The following is a 20,143-nucleotide window of genomic DNA, read 5'->3' on the forward strand; positions in this document are numbered from 1 at the left end:
AGAGAGAGAGAGAGAGAGAGAGAGAGAGAGAGAGAGAGAGAGAAAGAGAGAGATCTGTGTATCTGTGTACATAATCCCTAAAGAAAATAAAATCACACTAAAGGTCATTTCCCCATTAATAACTAAAAAAAGGAATCATACCCAGGGTGGCACTTGTATTTCCTCGAAATTCATTCTTGCAAAGTCTCATAAGGAAACTAGACTTTCCCACTGCGGCGTCCCCAGCAAGCACAATCTTGTAAGCCTTCTGTGAGCTGGAAGATTTATGGTTATCATCCACCATGTCTGTCTAGAGGGAAAAAGCCACAGTGGGTGACAAAGGTAATGCCAGTTTTCTTCCTAATAAGTTATATGGCACAGAAAACTAATAGTGTTCATGAATAAAAGTATCTCAGAAACTACCTACCTGGGGTGAAAGTGCCAAGATGGGCTTTCTTGAAAAACTAACAACGCTGCCTTCACTAACAGACCCCTGGGGTTTCCAGTCTAACACGGAAGCCATGCCTTCTGAGCCATACGTCTCTTCATCCCTTATATCAGGAACCTGTTTTGTTTAAAACAAAAAGTTAGCTGTTAAAAACAAGTCTCTCATTACGCATATACATCATAGATTAAAGAGAAGCAAAACACACAGCTAAATCTACAGTCAATGCTGTTACGAAGTAGAGTGGCCCCAAATGGCAATCTGTGAGAATTTCTCCGTAATCTGGTTTGGTAAGGGGAAAAAGACATTCTACTGGCTGTGTTTCATATTTATAACCTTTAAAATTGGATTCCCATGACAGATTGAAAGTCCAACAGGGTGACATATCTCTATCGAAGATAAGGCCCAGGAAAACAGTGATTTCTGGGGCTTACATCCGTGTCTGAGGCATCGCCCGCAAAGCCCTCCTGAGTTCCATGTGACCTCTGAAATGCCCTTTGGTGTTTGTATTCCAGCTCCGAGTCATACTCGTTGGAATCTCTCAGGGTGGACAAGCCACTGTCAAAGCAGCTCTCGGGCAGGCTGTCAACTTCACAATTCGTCCTCTGCATAGGATCACAGAGGGCCAACGAGTCGCAGTCCTCATCCACATAGGAAGAGCGGGATGACCTGCGGATAAAGGAGAAGACTGCTTTACTTGAGGGTTCACAATGCTCTGGCGTCCACGGGCAACAGTCAGACAGCAGGGATTCAAGAAGACTGACATTCTCACTTTTGCCAAGAGCCACAATGTTTTCCATAATTAAGCATCACGGGAAATAAAATGTTCAAAGCCATATTAATTCATTCTGTGCTAGAATCAATAAAGACACTCAAATCAAACCTTTAATAAATGAAGCTATTTAAAAAAAACTTCTTTATTTCCCAATATAAAAAGAATTATAGTTTTCAGAATGTAAATACAATCTCAAGTTGCATTAAGAAAAATGTATGTAGAAAGAACATGTGAACCTTTTTGCTCTACTGTGCTCAGGCCCCATTCTGAACAGTGTTTCCCTTTCTTGGTAACATCTGTACTTCAAAGGGATGCCAAGAACCTGGATGGGAAAGGCAACCATGATGATGTGAGGTTCAAAACCCTCAGATGAGAAATGGCTCAGGATACTGAGCTGAAGTTTTAATGGTTTTTCTTCAAATAATCAAAGGTCTGCCACATGAAAAAGAAGAATACATTCTCTCAGGTTGCCCAATACAAAATAAGGGCCAACTAGTAAACCTTCCTGGGAGTCATATTTCTAATCAGCCTGGTGAAAAATTACAGGCAATTAGAAATGTTTGGTTCTGGAATGGTTGGCCAGATGAGATGAGTTTTCTGCCATTAGCTGACACATTGTCTGGAAAGGCCCCTAGAGGAGAGGTTTTCCTGGGAGGGCTGCAGATAAAGGCTATAACCCCTGACTTCTACGGAGCTTTCCTTTTATGAAACTCTAACATTTTTAAGTGAGGGAGAAATTAACATCAAACAGTAGAATTTAAAGAAACTGCCTATTTCCCTGTTTACTTTCTCTTCTCTATTTATTCTCAGAAGCATCTAGGTTTATATTAAAATAAAACCAATGGCTACAAGTAGTTTAGTCCCCACTACACGCTGGGCACAATCCTAGCTTACTTGGCATTACACAATCTCATCAGAAAGGGGAATGGGCAAGGTACATGGGCCTCCAGATATGAGAAATCATAAGAGATGGATATGCTTAGAAAAGACCGGGTGATCTTAATATAAATAAGTATAAGATATATAAATCTGAGAAATCAAAACTATTTTGGTGCCTTTAGCAAATGTTTAGAATTAACTAAAAAGGTGATTTAGCCACCATACTCGCTCTATACATGTTGCTCAATTAGGAAGTATCTATCCTGGGACAGAAACTTCATATCCCAATCTAGCTAGCTAGCGGCGGGTGGGGGTGGGATGTGTGTGTGTGTGTGTGTGTGTGTGTGTATGTGTGTATTTTTTGTTTTATTATTTATGAAATTCTCTTTCTGCAACTGATTTTAGGTCAATCTATAAGTAATCTAGGGAAACAATTCTCATTATAATATAGTACAAACTACTTCAGCTCCATTAATTATTGGCCAGACCTTTATTTCTTTAAACCTATTTGCATTTTTGATGAGGGGTGAAGTAGAAGTAAAATCCTGAATTGAGAAATCACCTCCATGGATATACAGACTCTAAATTAAAACTCTAGGTACAGATCAGCCTTCCTCAAACTCAACTTACACACACACTCTTTTCAAAGTAAACTGCTCTTCCTACCCAAATAATATTTCATTACAATTAAGTATGTAAAAATATACAACAAGTTATATTTTTGTTAGAGTTTTAAGAAAAAACACAAAACTAAAACAAATATACAGGCTAAAATCGAATAAGGCCACAAAAGCAACAAAATTAAATTTACAAAATGCTTTTAAGTTTTTATAACTAGCATCAAGAAGGAAAGTGAGCTTCTTATATCAAACTAATGACACCTCAAAAAGGAAAATCAGTCTGGACCACAGTGTCCCTCTAGTTGCTGTTCAAGGTGATGAGCACATGAATGATATGTTCCTGTCACTCTGAGCCACTGGGACGTGATGGCTTTGTCCCTTAGGCCCTACTGTTTAGGAACTCTTAGTCCAGTACTTAGGAGCCTTATTCATAGTGTCTACGCTTTTCAAAAATGAATCATGGTAAAATTTCTGAAATAATTTTCAGTTGTATATCTTTCCTCCATGTGCTTAAAACTGACCTGAAATATCAATCGAGAAAAACAGCATCACACCCACACATTTTTAAAAAGTAATCTCTATTTCCCAATAACAGGTGCCTACAAATCAATAAACCATTAAAATTTTTTATTTCACAAATCAGTGAACAAAAACACGGGACACGTGGACTTTTCTTAAAAGTGATCCCCAGTAAGCCTTGGCCATAGACCTTCCTAAAAGGGGCCCTGACCATTTTGCTATTACCAGGATATTAAGCACATTCATCTTTAGACCAAAGGTTCCCAAATGAAAAGGGAGTGAACATGCACTGGAAAGTCACATCATAAACGGAGAGCTGGAAACCTGTAGTCTGTGCATTCACATCTGCTTTCAAACTTTGACATACTCCAAAAGTAACTTTTTAAGTAGCAACACTGGACACAGGAATATGTACACACTTGTGTACACACATGTAACCTTTCAGTTTTTATTGCTAGATTTCAAGTTACAGCAGGGCCAGTGTTTCACTTCATTTGATTAGGAGTAGAGCTAAATTTTCACTTCTGGTAAGCCTCTGTGGCTCTGTTAATTCAATAGCTCATAAACATCTACTACCTACATTTCTATTTGCTTTGAAAGTGTCCTCTTCCTTGAACATAGCTTACGTATTATGCTGACCTATTAAACATTTACAGATCATGCCAAGAGTTTAAACATCATATACCATATGTATCGGGTTGTCGGAAAAGTCATGAAGCATTTTTGCAATGAAAAACATAGAAAAAATACATCACGACTTTTCCAACAACCCAATAGTTCAACTGGTTTCCCTGAAACTCCTCTAAGTTCACTTCTGAGAAACAAGACATGATTACGGATGAGGTAAAGGTGAGCATAAATAAAACCAAGTCATGATAACATTTTAAATTAAGGAAATCACTTTACCCTCTCTGAAACATTTTTACTTTAATTTTTATATATTTCATGTTTCAGAAATTTAGAGAATAGAGACAAAAATTAGTGCCCAAAATATATCCTATTATTTTAATTTTCCCCTTAAGGAAATCTACTATCCTTTTAACTTTGATCCAGAATTTAAACAAAAAGTAAATAGGTGTTAACATACCTACCTGTCATAGCCCAGAGGTTGAGGAGAATGACCATTGAATTTGGGACTGCTTCTAGAAATTGTATTCCCTGGTGATATATTATTTATGCGCTGTAATACATAAGTAGTATTTTGTTATTCCATGTACACATTTTTTTCAGTTATATCTTACACACACACACACACACACACACACACGTATTTTTAATTTATTAAATGTATTGGGTGACATTGGTTAGTAAAATTATATAGGTTTCAAGTGTACATTTTTATAACACATCGTCCATATATTGCATAGCGCGTTTTTCACCCACTCAGTTCTGTAGCACACTAGTTAACACCTAATGTAATTAAAAGTTCGGTATCCTACATGAGCATCTGTGAGCACAGAAATCTAGGGAAAAATTGCAATAGCCACTTATAGCTCTCTCCTCATCAGGTCTTAAGTCCAAACCTAACTGTATAAGCTATAAAGGGGCACCCGGTTCCCCAGATCTGTCAGGACTGTGCAACCCCAACTTCTTTTGATTAGTCTCTTCTCAAACCATAATTCCACTTAGTGACTGACCTGTCCATACCCCAAGCTATGGCATTGAACACCAAGCTTAAATCTGACCCCCAAAAGTGGGAGAAGAGGCTTTCCATTGTAGCACACATAGTCTGGGGAAGGTCCTCACAATTCCAAATGGGGCTTAGCTTGTTTCTGTAGGAGGGTTTAAAATCCACTCTGATAATGTCACTACCATAAAGAATACTCCATGTGTGTAAGCACACTCCCAGAAGCATCCTTCTCCCTCCTCTCAACTGGGCAATATTTCATTTGTACCGCCACAGGATTGCCCACGTTTTCTTATATTATTGCTATCTGTGCACATCTTAGATCCCTACTACCTTATAAACTCATCCAGGACCCAGGTCACACCTTACACATCGTTCTCTGGTTTCCTTGAATAGCTAACAAAGAGTTGGTTAACAGCTAGGCGTTTATTTCCTCAGAGGGGTAGCAGGTTTTTTAATTTGGGAAAATGCCTCCTTTTATTATATGGAATAGCTTCTCATGATTATAAGTTCTCCTCTAAGAATATACAAGGTTTTCATAAAAATACTCTACCATAAGGCAGAACAAAAATGCATTATAAAATTCTATTGCATACCAAGGATCTGTTCAACTTGCTGTAAGTGTTTTCGAGGGCACTCCTTAGGCCATCATTACTGTCATGCAGTTTCCTGTTAGCTGTTCTACAGAGTAAACACAGTAAATAAATTAATCGATACAGAAAACTACTAGTGGGGGTAAATGTCACTACTTGCTTTTCAGGCTGTGATGTTCAGAATGTGGAATTACTTTCCACCTCTTACAACTTTCTACCACTTCCCTTCACACCTCATAAACCGAGATCATAATTTACTACGAGAACTACAACTTAATGGATGTATCACCCCTCTTTAAAGGTCTCAAGGCATTTTAGGAAGGAATTAGTGGTGCCGTGGAACCACTCTTCCCTCGGGCAGCTCCATCGTTTGAATAGTTTCGGTGCAGGTCTCTGCCCCCTAAATGCCGGGACCCAGCCAGCCCCACATGCCATGCTCTTATGCCCCTCACGCATCCCCAGCCTGGCTGTGGGTGTGATGTGTTATAGCACACTTTTCTCCTGGCAACTCCTGCATCCCACTCCTGGTCTGGTGCTGTCCCACCAGGGACCATCGTGTACCAGTTAAGCTCCAATGTTGACTCTGGATTCAAATCCCAACTCAGGCGAGCCCTTCCCACACGACTCATGGGAGTTACTTAACCTGTCAGAGCCTCAGCAGCTTCTGTAAAATGAGGATAATAACAGAGCCTCTGTATTAGAGAGGGGCTAATCTTCCCCTACTGAAGGCTTATTCGTCCTTCTAGCTCAGCTCACTCATTGCTTCTGGAACACTTCTGGACATTCCCGGTTAGGCCGAAGCTCTTTACTATATGCCCTTAGAGGACACGCCCCTTCGCTTTGTCCCATCTCTTTCATTTGGGATTTTGTATTGATTTCTATAATTATTGATCAGATTCTGTCTTCTTTCCCTAGATTATCTCCATAAGGAGAGAGACTTTTTTCCCTGCTTGCCACTCTATCCTCAGCTCCTGGAGTACCTGACCCATAAAAGATACTGAGTGAAAATCTGCTGAATGAATAAATGAATGAATAAACAGGATTATGGTTAATACATCAACTCTATTGCCACAGGTGAGACTAATAAGCATTCAAAAATGGTGGGCAAAAATTTGTCAAGCCTGATCTTACTTCATTTGGGGGAAGTGAAACCAGCAGAAAATACTGCATGGGTAGAAAACAGAGAAAGGGAGGGAGCAGGGGAGGTTTGGTGGGGAAGGGCCTCAGAGGCCGGAATTACTGCAACTCAGTTGTGAAGTTGACAGAGCAGGTGTAATATTTCCAATAGGGTTAAAAAAAAAAACCTAAGAAAAATATACCTAACCAAGCACAATAAATCGCAAAAGAATGATCATTGTGCTTGGTGCTGTGACATGCATACCGTGAGATGCCTGACAGCCTCTCAGTGTGCTGAGCTGCAGAGAAGGCCATTAGTTAAGGGTAGGGCCGTTATTCTTTACTGAGGTATAATAAAGACACACTGGACGTATCACCTGACTTCTGAGGACTTTTCAAGAATTATACTCTAGGCCTTGGATTTGAATAGTTTATTTAGGATTAGAAACGTCAGGAAGCTAAGTGGATGTGCTAAACTGCACACAGCGAGAGGAAACATGCATGGAGGACCTGCGAACCCGCTCTTAGAATACAGCACCTCGTGTTTTAGGTGGCTCATGTTTTATTAACAAAACATAAGTAAAATGTAAATGTAATGAGCATTTTATATGAGGACTTACTGGAGTATTTCAATTTGCCTCTCCAGACTATTTCGATCTTCTGTGTACTCTCGGATAATTTCCAGATCCCTGTAAAATTATATTTTGTTTTAATGAGAATTAGGTGTTCAGTCCTGCCTTACCCATACCTACCCTTCCAGGCTCTTTTACACCTTTTCAATGACATGTGTCCTTGGCCACAGTTTCTCTCACGGAGGCGCCTACTCTGTGCCCTCAGCAGCACCCCCCCACCTCCTGGGACTCCAAAGACACACCCACACCCTCTGCTTCCCAGTGCAAGGTTCTGCTCCACCCCCTCCTTCTCTCAGCACCCACCAGATCTTCCATCCCCACCCCACTGACCTGGCTCTGCTCCTCACGGGGCATGAACCGCTGACCTTCTGCCCAGTCCCCTCACCCAAGGTAGTCACATTACCAGTCCCTTCAATCCAATTTGTTCTCTCACTTCTGACCTTTCTCTGCCCATTCCAAGCCTTACACAATCTCAGCCTAGCTATTTTTTCCTTTCTTCTGATTCCTTCTCTTCTCTCTCCCCTTTTCACCCTGAACCATGGGAATCCACAAGACCAGGCTTTCTCTGTTGGCTATGAACTCACACACACTAATTCCTCTGTTGCTTTAATACGAAGCCCTGGCCTCCTCCTCCTCCTCAAAATGTCCACTCTGAACATTAGTCACTCACCTCCAGCTCCTATTCTACCCTTGTCTCATTTCTAAGCAAACAAACCCCATCACTAGCTTCCAAAACTCTCAGGCTATCAAATTTTGTCCACAGTAACCTATCTATTCGCTCTGTTGAGAAGATTAAAAGTTTCCCAATTCTCCATAGGAATTTAAGTTCCTTAGCCAAAAATTCGGGGCCCTTACATTATAGACTTAAACTAGCTTTTAAGCTTTTTATTTTTTTTAACCTTTACCTTTCCATTCAAAATATTTTTTTTCTGTCCAGTGGTCTGACCACTGTTCCTCAAACCAGTCTTATCTGTCTCTATGTTCTTGCGCCTGCTTTGGTTATTGCCTCACTTGTAACATCTCCGGGCTCTCTTTTCCCATCTGTGGAATGGAGATAAGGAAAGTCCCTATCTCGTGGGATATTCTCTGGACTGGATGAGCTAATACCAGTGAAACACTAAGGACAGTGACTGGCAGATGGCAGTGCTACCTGCGTTACTTGCTGATGTTGTCTCTGCTCCCCTTGATCAACATAAACCTATCCTTCCTCCCAAGGTCACCTCAAGTGTCTCCTCTTTAGTAAAGTTCTTTACCTCTTCTGAACTAAAAGAAAAAGTTGTCTACCATGGCAATGAACCCAACCTGTGACACTGCTGATGGTATTGTGTCTGACACTCTTCAGCTTTTATGTCCACACTGTAATCTTTTAACTTTTTATCCTCTTCAACTAAATTTGAAGTTCTCAAGAGACTACATCTTTTCTTTTTTATATACTCCACATTCATAACTCTTTATTTAGCTCAGGGACATATCTATAGTAAGTACTTAATAAATGTTTTACTGCTTTCCATTAAAGTACCTTGATTCTGACTAAAGTTTGCAAACAAACAACAATGAGGTATTTTTCCACATATGTGTCTATATATACACATATATGCATTTACATGCAAATATATGTATGCATATATATGTATTTTACATTTGCACATATATGCATTTTACATATGTGTGTGCATATATATGTGTACATATGCACACACACATACACACACACACAGAGGGTGCCAAAAAAATGAATACACATTTTAAGAAAGGAAAAATACATATTAAAATTGTAATACTCAATATATACCAATAATAAAAGATGAATACAAGTCATGTTTGACTTCTGCAATTACAAGAGGTGCTCAAAGTGGTTACCATCAGTGTAATTTTAATACAGTTTATATTTTATATATACACACACACACACACACCCCTGCCTGTGTGTGTGTTAGTTCTTATGTTATTAATACCATACTGCAAAACTAAAATATAGCAAAATAAAATTACTTGCCTAAGATGTCTACTTTTCTTACATTGTAGGGCCAGGATTCCTACCTTCAACGCACTTTAATTAGCACTGACACTTGATACTTTAGGTATATTCTTCTGTTCCCAGTTAAGTCAAACATTTATTAAGCCGTGCACTGTCCTGCCTAGTCAATAATTAAACTAATTAGTCTGTTTTAAAAAATTAAAAACACAAATCATTAGGAAATCTGACACTAAAAGTAAAATCTTTAGAAAGCAAAGAATATATTAGTAAAGTTAATAAACCTTTATTACATAACTGAGGTTTATTCACATGGATAGTTACCCAAATAAACATTCCACTCAAACTAAAAAATAAACTGAAGTTTCATACCTTTCAGAATTCAGACTCTGATCAGCATAATCACTTTTCAAAGCATCCAATTCACTCTGAAGAAAGGCTATGCTTGTCTGTGCTTCTAAAAGATCTTTCTTAACTTTCTGATTTTCCTAGAGAAAGGGAATGTTGTAGGTCATTAGATTCAGAATTTCTTTCACTTGGGAAAAATGAAGTATAGTGTAACTTTTCCACACATCACCCTCGCCCCTCCCTGATTCTCCAAATCTTGGTATTGAAATAACTAATTATCAATTTAAGGTAATTTGAAACTATTATAAAGTATTAAAGTGTCAAAAATCTAAATCCTCAAAACTGTTTTTTTTTAATACTTGACATTCGATGCCAAACTCCAATTCTCAAGAGTTTATCATTATGTATTTTGACATGTTATTGGCAAATTAGACCAAACATTTAAACATCTGTTTTACTTAATGAGAGCTATGAAACTACTGATAAATATTCTGTAGAGTTAACAGTACCTATTACCAGGCAGACCGGCTACTTTTTACAATAAATCTTATCACCTAACATTTTTAAGTTTTGCACTTAAAAATAAACCAGTGTGGTTAGGAAATATCTGAAAACCTTATTAGAAATTCATAAAGAATTAGAATTTTCTAAGGATTTTTATAAAGAATTTTTAAATTTTTAAGAAATATTTCTAAAACAAACAAAAAAATTCATTGGAGGCTTCCAATTCAAGATGGTGGACTGAGCACATGAATTTGTCTTCCTTCCTTTTTGAGACACCATTAGCATGAAATGCCAAAAGAAATAAAGTGATAAAAGTTAAAAGAATGGAAGAGGGGCTCATCTACAGTCAAGTGATTTAAACATTTCTGGAAAATGGAAACTGGATGGAAATGTGCTGACAAAGGAAGAAAACAGGGAGATAGGAGGTCCAGAAGATGTGTGTTGAAGGTTCTGCTATACAACAAAGAAGAGGCAGTTAGCCAGGCAGAAGCCCAAAGAATGAGGGTGAAGTGAAAATAAAGATTAAATTTATATATTAAGTCACTCCACCCTTCAACCCCATGCCTGCTCTTACCCTAGGAAAAAACAGCAGAGTTGATTTCAAGGGCAACAAGACAGGGCTTATCTTTTTTTTTTCCTTTTTTTATAAGCTGAGCCATCCTGCCACCTGTTGGCAGCTCAGCGGCCGCTCAGCTCGGGCTGGGAATTGAACCGCTGTTGCTCAGAGCTCAAACTTTTGAGTGAGCTCTTAACCAACTGATCCACTCAGCCGGCCCTAGGGCTTATCTTTTTAAAAAGAACTAAAAGACGCCTGTAAGGCAAGCTGAAGCTTCTCTGAATATCCACGCCCCAGTTATTCGGGCACTCAGCATGCACCAGTCTGACAGCAGCTTCACACACAGAGCTCCTAGGAAGACCCTTTTTCAGGAGGAGACCGTGTGGTAAATAGACCTATTTACCTAACTGCACAGGAATCCTATATCAGCTACCTAAGATGATCATAAATTCCAAGGTGATGTGTGGGTAGCAAGTTTAAAAAACAATCATTCCAATAAGAACTGACACTTTGTGGACTCCAAAATTCATATTTATTAAGGAGAACAAAAACAAATCCATGCGCTAGGAAAAATAAATAGGAAGTTGTAAGGTTATCAGTGATATCATGAAAGTGGCAGAGTTTTTTATACCAAGAAATCAAAAACTCAACCAGGAAATCCAAGAAAAATAAGCAACTCTACAAGAAAGTCATGATCCAAATACAAAGCCAACTGAGATGTGTCAGACATGGACCTGCTGGTGCATAAAGGGGATTCATCTGACCATGAGGCCTGGGAACCTTGTCTTTTGAGAAGCACAGGGATAATGGCTGGAGAGGAAGAAATGCAATTCCAGCTCATGCTAGTTCACTTTTTGACACTGTTGTGAGAATATTCAGAGTCATAATAAAGGAAATGTTCATTATTGGATTTCAACTTTGAGAGTCAAACCTAAGAACAACAACAAAAATCTGATAATATAACATGTAAATGTTATCAGTATTGGCAATAGAAAGACTAAAGATATGGTTAGCAGAAGATGGAAAAGGGACAGAAAGAGGAAAGTTGGAGGAAGGGCAGGGCAATAATATCTCAGAATCTTTAAAAGCCAGGGATACACACAAGAGTTGGTGTTGTAAGAATTCAGAGTTAACTACTGAATGTTTAATGGCCAGGCCATTACTGCCTTGAATAAAAAATAAATATAAGCATTCACAACACGTGGGGTATCGTTGAGGGGAAAAAAGCCTGTATAAATAATACCTTTGGTTGAAGGTATTTCAAAGGCTTTCTCCAACTACAGTATTAATTTATTTTTAAGCTTTAATTTCTCTTTAAGCTTCTCATCCTGGAACACTGAAATAATAGCAGGATTATGTTTAGGAAATAGTAATCTAACAGGAAATGTATTTCTGTAAGTGAAAAGGTGATTCTTACCATTGATAAATCGTAGATTTGTTTTTTTAATGCAGCCACATCTTCTTTTTGACTTACATGTTTTGATTGTTCTTCTAGCTGAAAGAGCAAATAACAGTTGTGCGTTTACAAACTTACTTTGATTGATTCAGTAAAGTTTAGGAATATCCTTGTATATAGAAATGAGAATTCTAGAAGTCTTCAATTTTCAACATTACACAACTTTCTAAGTCGTTAAACTACATATAATCCATAAGGGTTTAAAAATTGCTTTGAATAATCTAAACATTAAAAAGCGGGGCTAATTGTTTAATAAATTTTCTTTGAAACAATTAAAAAGCCCTTTCTGGAAACCATTCAACTGTTAAGCAAACCAATCCTCGCTTTTTCAGTTACATTGCATATGAGTCTGACTTTTATATTTACCTAGAACTTTATCTGCACTTAACACTTTCTATCCTGTATTTATGAATGTCCTACCTCTCTTACTGGAGTCTAAGATTTTTGAGAGCAGAGTTAGTGTCAGATTCACCTATGTGCATAGTGATTTCAGGGAATACTTATTAAATGACTGAAATCAATAAAAATTTAAGTACAGTATGAAGCTAGAGACACATGCATGAATACATACATGAGCTTTACTTGCTGGTTGACTTGTTAGTATTTCCAGACTAAACTGGCTCAGGAGCATCTATAACATGAATGACAAAAATGTCTTCCTTAAAAATAGCTGACATCTGGTGAGAGATGTGAGGATTTGTGGGTGTCCATTAATTGCACATTTATGTGCTGATCAAAATGTATGCCTATTTCATCAAGTCGAAGTCTAAGTACTTTGACACTGGACTTCCTTCATTCATCTTGCCAGATGGTACCAACTGAAGGTATTTACACAACTATATCATGACTGCCACATGTCTGTTTATACCTGAGAAGAGCCATTGATTTTAAGATGCACACCAATTTCAAAGAAGAAAAACTGTGGGTAAAATGAATTTCTCAGATTCAATAGCATAAGATAATGGCAATTGTAACAGCTTTGTAAAATTTTCTATAGTTCTCTACCGCTTTTAACATACTCTCACATAAATCATCTCTTATTGTCTTGCAGAACAACCCTACCAAGCAGGTTTGAGGGAGAAAACAACTGTGTAGTAAGACAACTCCACTGCTTATTAGCTCTATGACTTTGAATAAGTTATTTAACCTCTCTGGAATTTGGTGTCCTCATCCACAAAAATAGAATATTTATACCTACTTTATCTAATTTTTCTTAAGTTTAAGATTTAGATTTTTTTAATTATGAAAAAGAACTTAACAGACTATAAAGTCAGTAAAATATCAGTTTTTATGGTTAGGCAGGACACTTTATTATTAATCACATTTTACAGATGAGAAACTAAGAATCAGAAAGAAAAAACCAATTGTCTCAGGTGTTACAGGCAGAAGTTGGCACAGTCTCGATAAGGACTCAAGCTCATCACTCCTGACTCTTGCTGTTCAGCGCCTATTTGGTCTTCATCACATGCTGTAGCAGAACAAGAAACTCTGTCATTTCCTGCATACATTCTCTTAGTCCAAAGATTTGGGAACATGGAAATAAGTGAGGACAGTGACTAGGAGAAGCTGTGACTCTGACAAGGGTCCATTCAAATTCTGTAATACAGGCTCATATGTATGGTCTAATTCCCTTTGGAAATTAGATATAAGGTTGACATTGGTAATAAATTTTCCAAGGCTACTGGGGAGAATTCTTAATCATTTTACAGATTCAAATTACAATAGTCCACAAGATAGAGTTAATCGTCACTTAATCTTATTGAATATAAACACTAGAAAGAACATTAAAGGTTATCACAAGAACAACCAGGGAAGCAAAGTGATGTGCCAAAATTCACAATGCCACTTTCAGGGATGATTAATTTTTATATATTCATTTCCATTTTAGCCAACATGTTTCCATTATTTATGGAGACAATCCAAATGTAAGAAGTGGGTTCAGGGCCGGCCGAGTGGCGCGATGGTTAAGAACTCGCTTGGGATGCCAGAGGGCCCCGGTTCGGATCCCACATATGAGGGCCAGTGACACTGCCCTCCACAGCTAAGATGCTGAACAACAGCTCAACCTGGAGCTGGGCTGCCATGAGTCGCCGGCGACGGCGTAGGCTGCAGTCCCTGTGGCAGTGGGTTGCCATGGGCTACCGTATGTAGCCAGCAGCCAGCGTGAGTGGCCAGCAGCCGCAGTGAGTGGCCGTCCAGAAGCCGGCAACTGATCTGCCTCGCCAGAGAAGAGAGTAATGATGGTGCCAACTTGGGCCAGTGAAGCAACGTCCTCCACAACTAGACTGAAGAACAAAACGACAGCAACTTGTCTGTTCCCCTTCCCCCAATTCCCCAGCACTGTTCCCATTCCCCCAATTCCCCCAATAAAAAATAAAAATAAAATAAAATAAATCTTTAAGAAGTGGGTTCAGGGGTGGCCGGTTAGCTCAGGTGGTTAGAGCGCAGGCTCATAACACCAAGGTTGCCAGTTCGATTCCCACATGGGCCAGTAAGCTGTGCCCTCCACAATTAGATTGAAGACAACTACTTGACTTGGAGCTGATGGGTCCTGGAAAAACACACTGTTCCCCAATAAAAGTTTAAAAAAAAAAAGAAGTGGGTCCAGTACTATGCTGGTGCCAACTGGTCCCAGCAGGGGAAAACCTATTTTAAGAACCTCTTCCCAACCTCTGTATTCAGGGATATTACCTTGGTAGCCTGGAATTGGGACTGGTGGGAGCATTTATACCATAGAAATTGGCAAATGCAAATGCTACCAGTCTCTTCCTTTCCCTCCTCCTCTCTCCAGAGCCAGTTGTTAAACATCTACCAGCACAGCACTGGGTGAAATGTACCCTACTCATTAGGAACCAAATAGAGCAAAGGCCAAAACCCATTCAAGCCTTTGCTCACACTTCAACAACTTTTCTCCCACCTCTTGCTGATCAGGGTCCCCTAGATCTGGAGCTTTCAACATAGAAAAGGAATATTCATTTCATTTACTAGATAGTCACTGGATAGTACCATGTATTTACAGTAAGCTGGGGGTAGGGATTCAGGGACACATGACCAAGAAAGACAGTGCCCCTGCTGTCACAGGCAGACAGTCCATTGGACACATGAGAATTGAGGGCACTTGGTTGATGAAGACTAAGGAAAGAAAATGGGTTTGATGGGCAACTGTTAAGGGATCAGAAATATTATTTCATCTATGCAAAAGACAGGCTGCCTTTGGAAACAGAAAAGGAAATTAGGGACCCCCTAAGAAAAAAGTCTTGCCAAGGAGTCCAATTTGACTCTGCAATCTGATTCCATTTGCTGCTTCAATGTGATTCCAAATGTTTTTAGTCACTAATGACTCCAAGACACACTGCTATCCTGAGGCTACTCCTAAAAGTCTAGCTGTCACATACCTACCTTTTTGAGTTTTTTTATCGTCACCTGTAGATCTCCTACTTCTGTTTCATACTGACGTCTGAGGTCACTGAGAGCTTCCTCAGCTTTGCGTTTTTCCTAAAAGAAAAAAAAATTGTTGATTTAAATAGGTTCTTTAAAACGCCATAGGTGAGAAATGTTTTGTGTCAAACAAGGGCTGATGCCAAGTCTCCCACAGAGGGAGGGCAAGAAGGGAGGGCAGAAGTAAACCACATGACTGCAGATGAATGGCACTTCTGGAACTGAAAACTACGAAAGAGAAAACAACTACAAATCCCACAAGCTACATACACACAGCACCTGGAGTGGCACCTCTAAGACTATTACCCACAGTGTGACAGAGGATCACAGCACATCAATGAGCTAGTTTAATTAATTACTGCTGTAATTAATTGAAAGATATGGCACAGCCAAGGGCCTTAGTGCTTGCCTGAATCCTATCACATCATCAGGACCCAAAAAGTCCTGGTGGGTTTACCCTTTTTCCAAGAGCTTACACCTTATCTGAATACCAATCATATCATCTGCAAATTTCTATGCACAGGAAAAATCGTCAATCAGCCTGGATGTTATTCCAGAGAGACTGTGTTCAGAAGGGTGTGTGGTGGAGAGTGGTATGTGCTGGCATGCTGGTGTCATCCCAGTGCCAAAGCTGCTCGGTTGACAGTGGCTTTCTGAGGTTTCAGAGACCACATCCATGCAGCAACCGACTAGCCACATATGCCACCGCTGTAGAATATAAAAATGATGCTGTGGAGGCCATATATTTTGCATCCCTGTACCAGAGCCAAGGAAAACAAAGACAATGTTATAATTAACAAAATATGAAGTTGTAAGGGCTTCATTACCAAAAATAAATTTGAGCAGTACTTAGCTGGAAGGAGCAATGAGATTTGATGACAGAATAACATCTGTGCTTGGTAAATGTTTCATGAATGAATGAGTACGCAGATTAAATAAATGGAGGAACAAAAGGCAGGAAAAGTCTGACTACTCTTTCGGGATTACAGAAAATAAAGTGCTAAGAAAAGAATGGGATATCCATCGCACTAACTGAACCATTCACTCTGTTGATTGTGGTATCCAAATGGTTACTGAACTTGTTCTTAAGAGATAAGACAACAAAGAGACCCGAAGGCATATACGTGGTAAGACAAGGTAAAGAATCTAAAAAGACATGAAGTACACCGAACAGTATGTCAACTACAATTTTAAAATAAATGTTTAAAAAGTGCACAGGGCAACAGGACAGAGCAGAACGGCAGCAGCCACCGTGCACCCTCCACGCCTCAGCATGCGCCGGGCACTCACAGGGATTGGCAGGCTTAGTCCCCACGAAAGCAGGTAGGTAGGCGGCATTATCCCGTTCTAAAGATGGAACAACAAAGGCTCAGTGGTCAGGTCATTTTTCCAGTGCCACCTACCCAGACAAGGGCAGAGCGAGGGAGCAAATTAAGGTCGATCAAATGCCAACACTCGGGCCCTTCTCACTCTGTTTTGCTGCCTCTCAGAGTGAACAGGACAAATAAATAGGAAAAAATAGAATGTTTTTCAAAAAAAATATGGAACCTAACATTTGCTACTCAAAGAAATATGTCTATTTTCTTTTTCCAGTAAACATTAATCACCCAAATATATTAGATAAGGAAAAAAGATAATTATTTCTTCTATGGAAATCACTGAAGACAGGATCCAATGTTAAACTATGTTTCTATAATAATAAATAAAAACACATTCCATATATACTTTTATTTATAATTTATATTGCATTATAAAACACCAATGTTTGCAGAGAGAATTTTAATTTCACTGTAATCTAGATTTACAGTTGGCAGAAACATGGGCTGTAAGTGGTATGTGACACTTGAGTCACCTCCTCTACTGAAGGTGGGCTCTGCCTTCTCCCTCCGGCCTCAGCTGGAATGTCCACAAAGAGACCCCATACCTCCCAACCTGGAGCAGCCACTTTTCCCAGCTGCTGTCTATCATACACGCTGTTTCTTTACTGTACCTGTCTCTATCTGAAGTTATCCGCTTTGTTTATTTGATTACTTGTTTATTATCCCTCTTGCTCTTTACCCTCAGAAACTACCGCCGCTCAAAATGCCCTAATTGAGAGACAACGTGAGAGCCTGCACTTGCTGCACCCGAGAGTGCCCAGTGCCCAGTCCATGCAAGGTGCTCCATGAGGACTCACTAAATGAATGAACGCCACACACTCACATCTTTCCGTGTCTTGTGTTCTGCAGCCTGAATCCTCTGATCCATCTCCTCTTCCAGCTCACTCAGCTGCATGGCTGCCTTGTCCTGGGCTCTGAAATTCAAGAGGATGCACATGTTTTCATTGTACTCTTAAACTTGTAACATGAAGGGAAAACTTTGATTCTGTTTCAAGCCCTTTATTTTACAAATGAGGAGAAACACACCATTTAAAATAACATTCCCTGTTCCCTCCACATAGTAAAATGAGATTAGCAATTTGACCATTTGGGTATAAAAGGACATCAAAACCAGATATTAAATAAATGGAATAGATTGGATAAAACAGAATTAAACTAAATTGTGGCAAAGAACAGAAGAAGATACCAAATCACTGGGAGGCTGTTATAAAAATCCTTTTTGCTGCCATGACTGAGCTACAACCCTGGACAAAAAAAAACCAAAAAAAAAACATCATGGCAAAGATCCAGTTAGACATAACTTTGAAATTGCATTCTGTGTAACACACATTATGTGCTGCAGTGAGAAGCGAACAAAAAAGGAATCTCAACAGGGATCTCTAGAACTTCCTTAAAGTTCTAGAATACAGATACAGTTACCCTTCAGAAATTTCTGTTTCTTTTATTAATGTAATCAATATATTACATTTCTATGGAAGCAGAACATACTGATTTGCCAAAAAGTTAGAAATGGGAAAATTTCATTGATAAGAGTTTCAAGATAGCTTTATTTAGCAATTGTCTAGTATGGAGACATCTGTCACTTTACAATGGTTGAGGCTTCATATTAAAACCTAAAAAAAAAAAAATGCTTTTGTTCTATCACAGCTGTATGTCCAATTACCTACATTTTCAGACCCACACATGTCTTGCTCACTCAACTAGATTATAAGTGACTTGAAGGCAGCCACCACGAAGTTTAGAGAGTCAGTTTACTTGTATCAGTAACATGCTGTTAATAATAACTAGAGAAAAGGACCTAAGCAGACCTCCTGTCTCCCAGTTTAATGGCTTCTGCTGTACCATTCTACCTGCTTTCAACCTATTTACTCTCTCACAACACAATTTGTTCATGCATTTAGTTTAACTTCTAATAAAGTTCCAAACAAGCATTGAGGAGCGGGGGAAGACCCCAAAGTAAAATTTTGAGCGACTTACTACTATTTTCTGCTCCTGTTTACTCTGTCCTCGCCCCAGAGCCTCCCCCGGGTCATGTGAAGGACATATGGAAAGTCAGCTAGTTCTACTTTGTTTATAAATACTTGCTATTTTGAACCTAGGTTTTGTTTGTTTGTTTGGTGAACTCTGAGACTGTAAAGAGCTAGGCCACATATCCATTTTTCCCTTTGTTATGAGCAGTTTTTCAAGCCAGTTCTTCTAGACACCCAGTTCCAAACACCTGGGCATCTGGGACTGCTCCTAAAGGTGTTCCTTCTGCCTTTCTCACTTCTGAGCAACATTTTTTTTTTTTGGTTGGTTGGTTGGTTAGTCTATAACAACACAGTGTTTGCCCCAGGAGTTCCTGATTTCTAGTAAAATGTCTAGCATTTTGTGTGTGTCCACTTTAACCCAATCCAGGGCTCTTACCAGGACATGAGGTGCCCATTCTTCAGGTCCATGTGCAAACTGAAAAGACTGAGACCCTTCCCCAACCAAAAAACAGAGGAGAGGATGAATGGTCCTTAGCGAGGAATGTGAGGAAGTGGCCACAGCAGTCATTTCAATGCTTCAGCGAGGTCCCTGGTAGCTGAGGGAGGGGCCTTCAGGAGGCCAGGAGCTCAGGACAGAGCCTGACTTCGCATCCCACCCAGAGAGCACAGAAGTGGGAAGGAGAGAAGCACCAACACAGCTCAACATAATGTGACACACTCACTCCACAGCCTCAGAGCAACCTCGCTGGTAATAAGAACACAAAGAAGGCCATTTTTTCTTTCCCTTGTGGGTTTACATGATACTATCCATAGTGGTTGTGCGCGTGTGTGTGTCCCACATATCTTTGTGTAGGTCTGCGTATGTGTACCTGTGTGTGTACATGCGAGTTTATCTATTTTACCAGATATAACTGGACTCTCTAAGATTTCGATATGTTGTGTCTGCTAGTCACCTTTCAGAGGAGGCCAGTCTGGGGCTCTGTTCCACATTCCACAATGCTGTACAGAATCTGGAGTTCTGAGACCACCCTAGTATCCTACTGAAAGCCTATAGCATGCAAACGTGAGGGAAAAAGATTAGAGTCAGAAAGTGAAAATGTTCATAAGAAACCCCCTACGAATAGTTCCACTCTTACATGACTCTGGGACTATAAAAATAGTCCTACTTACCATCAACATTTTAAAACATTTTCTCTACCACATTTTAATTCACTTTGCTTTACTTCAAAGGGTCAACTAGATAGTTTCACCATCATGTTGAGGAAAAGAAGAGACAGAGAAGCAGCCCTTGCCTGTCCCCCATGGAGACTGGCGGTGGTGGGGGTGGGAGTG

At 39.5% G+C, this 20,143-nt stretch overlaps 1 protein-coding gene across 1 annotated transcript in view; it reads right to left on the minus strand.

Annotated features, from left to right (window-relative positions):
• The window catches only part of RASEF (RAS and EF-hand domain containing), a 96,782-nt gene that overhangs the window by 45,146 nt on the left and 31,493 nt on the right, over window positions 1-20,143 (minus strand). Inside the window, exons 3-12 of the mRNA XM_019628276.1 lie at window positions 17,665-17,755; window positions 15,424-15,519; window positions 11,986-12,063; window positions 9,533-9,648; window positions 7,174-7,242; window positions 5,441-5,525; window positions 4,309-4,397; window positions 859-1,093; window positions 407-544; window positions 142-289 (exon numbers count right to left, since the gene is read on the minus strand). Of these exons, the coding sequence (XP_019483821.1) occupies window positions 142-289; window positions 407-544; window positions 859-1,093; window positions 4,309-4,397; window positions 5,441-5,525; window positions 7,174-7,242; window positions 9,533-9,648; window positions 11,986-12,063; window positions 15,424-15,519; window positions 17,665-17,755 (1,145 nt within the window). The remainder of the gene's footprint in view (window positions 1-141; window positions 290-406; window positions 545-858; window positions 1,094-4,308; window positions 4,398-5,440; window positions 5,526-7,173; window positions 7,243-9,532; window positions 9,649-11,985; window positions 12,064-15,423; window positions 15,520-17,664; window positions 17,756-20,143) is intronic.

Source organism: Hipposideros armiger, unplaced genomic scaffold, assembly GCF_001890085.2.
Source record: "Hipposideros armiger isolate ML-2016 unplaced genomic scaffold, ASM189008v1 scaffold_777, whole genome shotgun sequence".
NCBI lineage: Eukaryota > Metazoa > Chordata > Mammalia > Chiroptera > Hipposideridae > Hipposideros > Hipposideros armiger.